At 36.6% G+C, this 8,913-nt stretch overlaps 1 protein-coding gene across 4 annotated transcripts; it reads right to left on the bottom strand.

Annotated features, from left to right (window-relative positions):
* Nucleotides 1–2,850: 2,850 nt before the first annotated feature.
* On the bottom strand, nt 2,851–7,531 carry LOC18431240 (uncharacterized). Of its 4 annotated transcripts, none has more exons than XM_020665652.2 (4): nt 7,118–7,379; nt 6,746–6,899; nt 4,841–5,890; nt 2,851–3,504 (listed from the first exon to the last, which is right to left on the bottom strand). In XM_020665652.2, the coding sequence occupies exons 3-4, from the start codon at nt 5,802–5,804 to the stop codon at nt 2,975–2,977; spliced, it is 1,494 nt and encodes a 497-aa protein (XP_020521311.2). In that variant the 5' UTR covers nt 5,805–5,890; nt 6,746–6,899; nt 7,118–7,379; the 3' UTR covers nt 2,851–2,974. The 4 variants fall into 4 exon arrangements, with proteins under 4 accessions (XP_020521311.2, XP_020521310.2, XP_011622205.2 ...); XM_020665651.2 differs by having other exon boundaries at nt 4,841–6,056; nt 7,118–7,377; XM_011623903.3 differs by lacking the exon at nt 6,746–6,899 and having other exon boundaries at nt 7,118–7,531.
* Nucleotides 7,532–8,913: the final 1,382 nt, after the last annotated feature.

Raw genomic sequence — 8,913 nt, 5'->3', positions numbered from 1 at the left:
AGTCCAACATGGATCCTATCAAGGCAAGTGGTTTGGGTGGGAGTCAACCCAATGAAATTCGACCCAATATATACTAGCATACATTACATATAAACAATATTAAATATGAATTATATAATATATGAAGCCAAAAGATATTATGCTCCCACATGTGGGAGTAAAATTCCCATTTATTCCCTCGAGTAAAACTTCTCTTGGAACTAATTTTAGGCCATATTTTGGATATATAACTCCTTCAATCCCATTTATTAAAATTAATAAAAAATGAGTAATGATCTTATAAGACCCTCCTCCACCCATGTATTTTGGATATATAACTCCTTCAATCCCATTTATTAAGATTAATAAAAAATAAGTAATGATCCTATAAGACCCTCCTCCACCCATGTATTTTGGATATATAACTCCTTCAATCCCATTTATTAAGATTAATAAAAAATGAGTAATGATCCTATAAAACCCTCCTCCACCCATGTGTGTAAGACCCTAAATGATCACCATTAAAGTCGACATGGATTTCTAGAAAAGTTATTACATGGGTGTGGGATTTGACTTTTTCATAAATCCGTACCAAATTTAATGGTGATCCTTTGGGGTCCTACACACATGAGTGGGGGAGGGTCCTATAGGATCATTTCTCATAAAAAAAATCCCTGATTGTACCACTTTTTTCTTCTTTTTTTTTGTTTAAAAAATAATTAAGTTTCATTGAGATAATGAAGAAGTACAACAATAAAAGAAAGAGAAAAAAAAGAATTAAAAAAAAAAGCAAACGTGCTCCCCTAGGAAAAGAGGAAATCAGAGGGAGAATAGAGGAGATAGGTGAGAAGGGAGGAAATGAAAGAGAGCAAGGGTCTAGGATGTTGTGGCCTCCTTGGCTAGTCGACCTGCTTCTCCATTTTGCTCCATGTTTATATATCTGAATATAAATTATCTCCCCCGCAACCCATGTATAATCTTATCCATAATGGAGGTCCAAAACCAAGGCAGGTGTTTAGGATCAATGCAACATACCATGTTCGCATAGTCGCATTCTATAATAAAATGCAAGTGGTTAGGATCTAGCTTGGATACTCAGACCTTTAAAGCCCATAACTCAGCTTCATTAATCCCACAAAAGTGCATATAAGACCACAAAGTAGCTCCATTTGAATCTCACAAGAGGCCACCATAGCCCGCTACTTGCTCCTCCAATCTAACACTGCATCAAATGTTAGCCAAACCCAACTTTCGTGGTGATTTCCAAAAACTTGTTCGAACATGTTCGCCTTCTTTTGAAGAAGAGGATTTCCTTAAAATGAGTAAAGAGAATTTATTTGAGGATAGTCCGGAAAAGAGGTAGAACCTATGTGCAAATTGTGATAGCGTGAAAAACCTAAGCGACATCTCTCATTTTGCCCACAAAAGTTACTAGGTTCCTTTCTTTCCAGAAGACTGCTTTTAGTGGGATCCTCCATATAATTAATCCAGTAGCCATGAAATTATGGGTCCAAATCTGTTCTAGCATTTGGTCTATGCAGCTGGGTTGAATCCAAATCCACCCAGATAAACCACATACCCATCTTAATTGTACTCTCTATACACTTGAAAAGACAATGTCTCGAGATTGTATAGGCACCATCTAATTTTCAGATGGTGAGATCCAAGCATTTGAAAAATCAATTTCATTTGTTTTTTTGAGAATAAACATTTAAGAATGGTAAGTGGTTCCCAAAGTTTCATATTGAAAAAATCCTCCCAAGTGAGTCCTTTGACTGAGGGAGTAGAAGTAAACTATGCCGTTGAGGGAGCATAGTATACATGCCCATATATAAATTAATGTTCTACAATGTTTTATATATTGACAACGACCCCATCGGACTCGGTGGGTAGGAACGATCGATCCAGGTATGTAACTTAGACCTAGTTGGGCAGGGTCAACGACCCCATCGGACGGGGTGGGTAGAAACGATCGATCCAGGTATGTAACTTAGACCTAGTTGGGCAGCGTCCATTCCGGACCCTGCCCAACCCATCCCTAACCTAGCGTGTTGGACCCGGCCCTACCCATCCCCAACCTTGCCTTAGGACCTTAGATAACGAAAGAGAACTCTCAACATAACACTCAAAAAGGTAAAGCCATAAGGGGATACGACAAATCAACAAAAAAGTTCACGCTCCAGACCAATTTTGTGGCAAATGCCTGTGCAAGATAGATTTGAATTCCTTCTCAATAACTCTCGACACCTTAGTTTTGTTTTTATCGATTTATGTAATTTTAATTTTCACATAAATTTGTCCAATCTCCCAAAATCTCTCTCTCGAACTCAAAAAACATTTACAGCCATGTACTGATAAAGATGATCCACTACGCACTCACTCAAAAGCGTTTTTGATAACATGAAGTTAGGGATGAAGTTAGGGGAGGAAGGCAACTCCCGCGTTTGATAAACATAACTTATACAGTAAAGAAGTTCCGCCCAGAACTTCCTAATAAAGAAGTTCCCCGGTACTTCCTAACTCCCTTGTGCTTAAGAAAAAAATTCCATCTATAACAATGGCACTTAAAATATGAACTTTGACCTCGAAGAGGACTTCCTCCTCAAACCTTCTTATGCCTCCCTCCTTATATTTATATAATAGATATTTACAACATTATATATAGTACAAACATATATTAATAATATAAATATAAAATACATTATGTTATATATTATATTATATTATCTTATATATATGTTATATATTTATATTTGTCTTATAAATATATATCTGTATTATATAACATATATTTATGTAATATCCCTACAGGTTGTCAAACACAAGTACCTAGAACCTCTTTAACATTCTAACAAGTTATGACACCCAAACTTCCCAGCAAAGAAGAATTTCCGATTTCAAGGGAATGTTTAGCTTCCAGTTATCAAATGGGTCCTAAGAGGAGCCAATCACAAAAAGAGGACCCAATGCCCCCAGCTCCAAGATAAGCACAGTCTTAACACTCATTAATACAATATGTTCCTTTACCTTCAATTCTAGGCGTTGCGGTCTCGGTAATGTGATGCAGCAAATTTATCTTCTCTTTCTGCCTCTGCAAGCTCCTTAATAGCAACTCAAATTCAGAAAGAGAACCATCATTATAACAATTCAATCCATTAAGGCATCCAAGCATCGTCCCAAACTCTGCCATTTCATTGTTATATGCCATTTCCCAAGCTTCTAACCTTCTGTTTCTGTGAGATTCACTCCTATAAAAAGCCTCCATTAATTCTAAGTTGTTTTTCATTTCATCAGAAGCCAATGAAGAGAGCTCTGCGAGGTTTTTCCTTTGTTCGAGTTCCTCCTCAGCCATCTTCAGATCCTCTTGTACTCTAGCTAACGTCTCCTTTAAAGATAGAACTCGATTTCTTGTGGCTTTATATGTGTTCATATCAGTGTTTGCAGTGTCTTGAGTTTGCATAACTCTGGTGAGAAGTTCCCTCAGGTCTGATTCTCCCACTTCAAAATCCGGGTGCTGCTGAATTTCTGCACAAATGATCAAGATAATGCTTATTGGTGATGGCATGGTTAGAAATTTCAGATTCAAGTGGATTTGAGAGAAAATTCAAGCAAATTTCCTTCACTTAGGTACCTCCTCAACTATTTGTCAAAAATATCAACCTGCCCTATTCAAGATTAGAACCCAGAACAACCAGGGGCATTTAGTAACTTGGTCCAACTTAACTGACCTAGACCAAGTGAAAAACTACCGCAGCTTGTTTAGGGTACCAAACTCCGAACGTGTTTGCATTGCAAGATCTTGTATCAGGCTCCTAAACTTGAACGTACTTTTGTCATTTAGCACAACTTTCTAACCCCCACTTGTTGAGTAGTAGAAACATGGAGCACATTTTCTTTCATTTGAAAAATCTTGCTCCCAGTTCTTAACCCTGAAAAAGACGAGGCAGTTTCCTCATTTGGCTTAGGTGACCTGAGCCAAATTATGAGTCTATACCCCTACGTATACAGGGCTAGGAACACTGAACAAGAGATTTAAAAAAAAAGCATGTTCGGGATCTAAAATCCCAAACCAGAGAGGTAGTCTTGTCATTAGCACAGGCCAATTAAGTTGGGTCAAAATACTATAGTGCCCTTGCTTGTTCCAGATTCCAAATCTTGAACAAGGTAAGTTCAGGCATATCTTATGAAGATAATTGAAGAGGTACCTGAAGGAACTTTATAAAGTAAGCACTTTAGAGTTGACATGCTTATTTTAACTGCCAAAGTGATTTTTTTAGATGGTTTCACCATTTTAATAATATTTTTCCAAATTGAGACACAAGATTTCTTTTCTTTTTAATTATGCATTTCCAGCCTCATTTCACATCACCGAATAACATTGTTCTCCTGCAGCATAATATTTCCTTGTAAAGTTGTTATAATAAGTGAGTAAAAGAATGAGACAGAATCAAGTAATTTCTTTTAAATTTCATGCATGGTGCCTCAAGAGAGAGCAAGGGATGGGGATAGAGGCATTTTAATCATCACTGTCCATTGAATTATGTACAAGGTTGTGCAATATAAGAGATTATTGAACTGTGCTGCATGTGAACTAACTTATAGCAACACTTTTTCTTTTTTTCTGAGTAATGCAACATACAAACCACTAATCTTGTGGAATAGAAGAATATGGTAAAGGATCCTCCCACAAAGCCTTTTTTTGAGGGGTTCTCAGATGGCATAATTTGAAACATGGGTACATAAAAAAAAGAATAATTCTAAGAACCATCATCCATCCTCAACCTAAAATGATTAAAAGAAAAACAAAAAACACCAAAGATAATGCACAAAAGAAGTGGGTCACCATGGATATAGGGGTTACCTTTACAGCTTTTCAACATCTTGTTAAGCTTACAATCTTCCAAGACATGACCTAACCGCTGCTGCAAAGTGGACAAAGGAGTATGCTTACGCGAATGATAGATGTCCAAAACCTCCTTCTGCAACTTCCTAAACCTCTTTCTCTGAGTACCATCCATTACTGCTCTAGCTGACTTAAGATGCATCCTAAACATGCCGGTATCTTTAGAGTTGAAAGCGTCATTTAGTCTCTGACCCCAAAACAAGTCTAAATCATACCTAACACAGCATATTGGGCAGTAGAACTCCCCATCTATGCCGCATTCCTTCACAACCCCGCCGAATCTTCCCTTCTTGATGCATTTTAAATGAAAAATATGATTGCACGAGCATAGCAGATAGAGCCATGTTTTTCTTGGAAAAATTGGAGACTGACAGATGAAGCACATGCAACCTTTACAAAATGGCTCCTTCGTGGTAGTGTGAAAACTTGCACTATGTGATGCTTGTCCTGATGTGGTTTCTCTCTCATCACAAGCACGGTTTTCTTGCTGATCAAACCATTCAATTTTTTTCTCATCAAGCGTTGGTGTAGTGACATTCAAATCAAGACAGTTTATAATATGTTCTCTACCAGTTTCTACCCTGTGATCAGCAAACTCAAGTGTAGAAGATGAAGCCCCAGGTCCATGTATAACCATGGGGCATGGCTCATTGAGGGGGGAAATTTCAGCATTACCATCATTGTTTTGATCGTATTTGAAATGATAGTCTACTCGTATGGATTCTATTGCCTTGCGCACATGCTTCCGAATGACTAAAGAAACTCTGTGCTCCTCAGAAAGGCACCAGAACCTCTTGTTTTTGCACCGCCATTTTGTGCAGAGTTTTATTAGCTCCTTTCTTCCTAGAGCCAGAGGAACATCCTCATTTCTCAATAGAAAAACCAGAGCCTTTAAGATGTTTTCTGGACATTTCTTAACCATTTCTTTTGTTAGTGACTTCAATAGAAACCCACGAATTTCTTCGATTCTGATGTTCGCATTACCACAACTTGCCTTCTGAAGAAAACCTGCATCACCCATCAACCCTCTCAAAAATTCTAATACCCCATTGATTTGGATCTGCTTATCTCCACTGAGGCTATCAACAACTTGACATGGTTCAGGCCCAATTTTTCGCTTGTTTGAAAGTGAATGTCGTAAATGTTCGTCTACATTAGATTCCAACGAATGATCCTTTGACAAAATAAAAGCAGCATGCAATAGTCACCAGCATCAGCATTCTAAATCCGAATACAATCTAACATATCAAAACACCCAATTTCAAGTGTCAATGCATCCTTATTGCAGTGTTCATAGAATTGGACCACACTAGTCATTCTTTCTATATCTCTCATACTCTTGTCAATTGTACATAATCGATCTCATTCATAAATGATTGATCATCCATCATTGATTCTAATGAGTTAAACTAACTGTTTAATGCGTTAGAAAAACCACACGCTTATGTTGATGACTTGATGTTCTTAAGGATCTATAGAAACAATCAAACCCATTTTCCAGGTGAACCAAATCTCCTAATCAAAATACTTATTTTCTATCTTTTGAAAGTTCACAATTATTACTTTACTGATTCGTTTTAGCATCTAATCAAACATGGTATAACCACCTCTAATCAAAAAGGAGGTTGAGAAACTAATATAGAAAAGTCGTAAAATCTAGGCAACTCACGAAGAGAGGGCCCGAATCACCCAACCCTAGGATATAGAGCAGGGATACAAATAAAACCTACATAAAAGGACGGGGATATGCAAAACTAAAGTGCTCTTACAATGATGCACTTCGAATTTTATAGTTAGTTTTTATTCTAAACGAACAAATTCCATACAATTTATGCTTAAGTTCTAAGCAGTAGGAAAGGGTACCCAGTTCCAAGCCCACAATTCGCGGAAACGAACAGCTAACCCGTAGACACTAAATTCCAAGCAAAAGAAAGACGAAGAAGAAGAAATCTAAACCACCGTGATGAGATCCAGCGTGGAACATCCAATCCCAGGATAAATCACCCAAACGAAGAAGCTGAAATCCAAGCAATGGAAACAGTAGATAAAATATGGGGAAAAAAACAGTGGTGCATTTTGTCATCTCAGCATATATAAATAACGTTTTTCTTGTAAACCAAATAAACTACATGAAAAATGAAACATTAAAGCCATAATCATCAGATCAATGGAGCCATTGAAGCGCATGATAGGTATGATGGAGGCATAAACATATTGTGAAGGAACAAAGCTCACCAGATTTTGCATCATCGTTTCAGAAGTCAACTATTAAACAGATCGCCAGGGGAATGAAAAATCCCTGAAAACAAAAGGAATCAGAAAGCGACTGCATGGGAATCGAATCGAGGCAGATAAAGTAATGGACATTTGATCATTAAATATTAGAAAGAGAGCACTAAATAAATGGGCGGGAAGAGGGGGTTACAGAACATGAGAGAGAGAGAGAGAGAACAAGAGAAGGAAAGCGGATCATGGAATAGGACTTTTTGGTGGACGCGTGGCACTGTTACAGTGGGCATCTATTTCAAAACAAATGCGGATTTCTCACACGTCGAGGCGAAATTTCGGATTTGAAATATTCTGTCTTTAAAAATTTCCAATTGGGATTAAAATGAACCCAATGCGAATCAGTTTTCAGAGAACCGGTCCTGTTCCCTCTAAATATCAAGAACTTTTAAGAACCACAAGGTTCCCTTACTACCAACATGCATTCGCCCGTAAACACAACAATTTGCCTATTCCATGTAATTTTGTTTTTTTGTTATAAATCTTATTTGTTATTTTAAAATTTATTTACAAGAGGCCCCATATTTTTCATGTAAATTTTTTATGGGAAAGCTCCCGTTACGACATAGAAGTTCTCTTTGATCAAAAATAAAATATTTTGAGACGTCGGATCTAAAATCAAATGGTGAGTAGCTCTTTTGATAAAAAATAGACGGCTGGATGGTAGGGGGAACATAGAATGCTTTCTCATTTCTTATTTATTATAAATATTTATATTTACTTTTTAAATTTTTATTGCTTAGTGGTTGTGGGGCCATCCACATGAAAATATGAGCCTATGTTATCATCAACATAGCCTTTTGTTAACTAAATGGGGTCGGCTATATGAATCTTGATCCGTTATTTTTTTCTATTATGGGTCATACTCTCAGTGAGGTAAGACTCTCAATATCTTTTCTTACAACTTCCAACCATGTCCTTTTGCCTATAAGCTTTATTCTTTTTTAGCCTTCTATTTAAACTAACTCGTGAAGGGTGTTGCATTGGGTCTGTGTTACATATAGCCGGCCCACCTAAATTAACTTTTTCTCATTTTGCCACCGATTATTGCAACACCTAAATTCTCCCAAATGTACTCATTTCAAAAATAAAAAACTAGAGTTTAAAAGAATTTTAGTAATTTTTTTAATATTTTTTTAAGACAAGATCCAACTGATTCAGTTATCTAGATCACCGATATGACAATCCAAATTAGTTTTCTAGATGGCCGATCTAAGTTGTAGAACCATGTTTTCAAACATTACATTTGAGCAATATTTTCATTCAAATTTAGTGCTAATCCTTCAGATAAATATTTGGACAGATGAGATTACAAAAGCATTATTACTCCCCTAAGGCAAAGGGAAAATTGTTTGATGTGGGCTAGACCACATTTCTACAATATGCGACCCACAGGTATAAGCCATCTATCTTAGAGATGGACGCAAATAGGTGGTCCATTTAAAAACAATGATAACCAACTGTCCAAATATTTTTTAAATACAATTATTATCTTTAATTTTTTATTTTTTTCATATTCATGATCTCCATTTTAAAGATTATATATTCTTTAAAAATTAAGATTAAATTATATTTAAAATATATATTTATTACCAAGCCCGCATTTCTACACTATCGGGCTCCTCATAGAAACGGTCTCCCAAGGCAAAATATCTACTTAACGACGATTGTTTTGTTAGGAACCAAAATATCTACTTAACGACGATTGTTTTGTTAGGAACCAAAGATTGGACATGACAATAAAA

This window comes from Amborella trichopoda, chromosome 2 (genome assembly GCF_054954075.1).
Source record: "Amborella trichopoda isolate Santa Cruz 75 chromosome 2, AtrichopodaSantaCruz75HAP2 v2.0, whole genome shotgun sequence".
Classification (NCBI taxonomy): Eukaryota; Viridiplantae; Streptophyta; class Magnoliopsida; order Amborellales; family Amborellaceae; genus Amborella; species Amborella trichopoda.
The sequence above is the reverse complement of the archived record's forward strand: the minus strand, read 5'-3'. Positions and strand labels throughout refer to the sequence as shown.

What these genes read in the sequence shown, in the direction of transcription:
- LOC18431240 (XM_020665650.2), bottom strand. An exon ending in GATGTTGAAAAGCTGTAAAG is followed by an intron (nt 3,505 to 4,840) that starts GTAACCCCTATA and finishes TCATTTGTGCAG; the next exon opens with AAATTCAGCAGCACCCGGAT.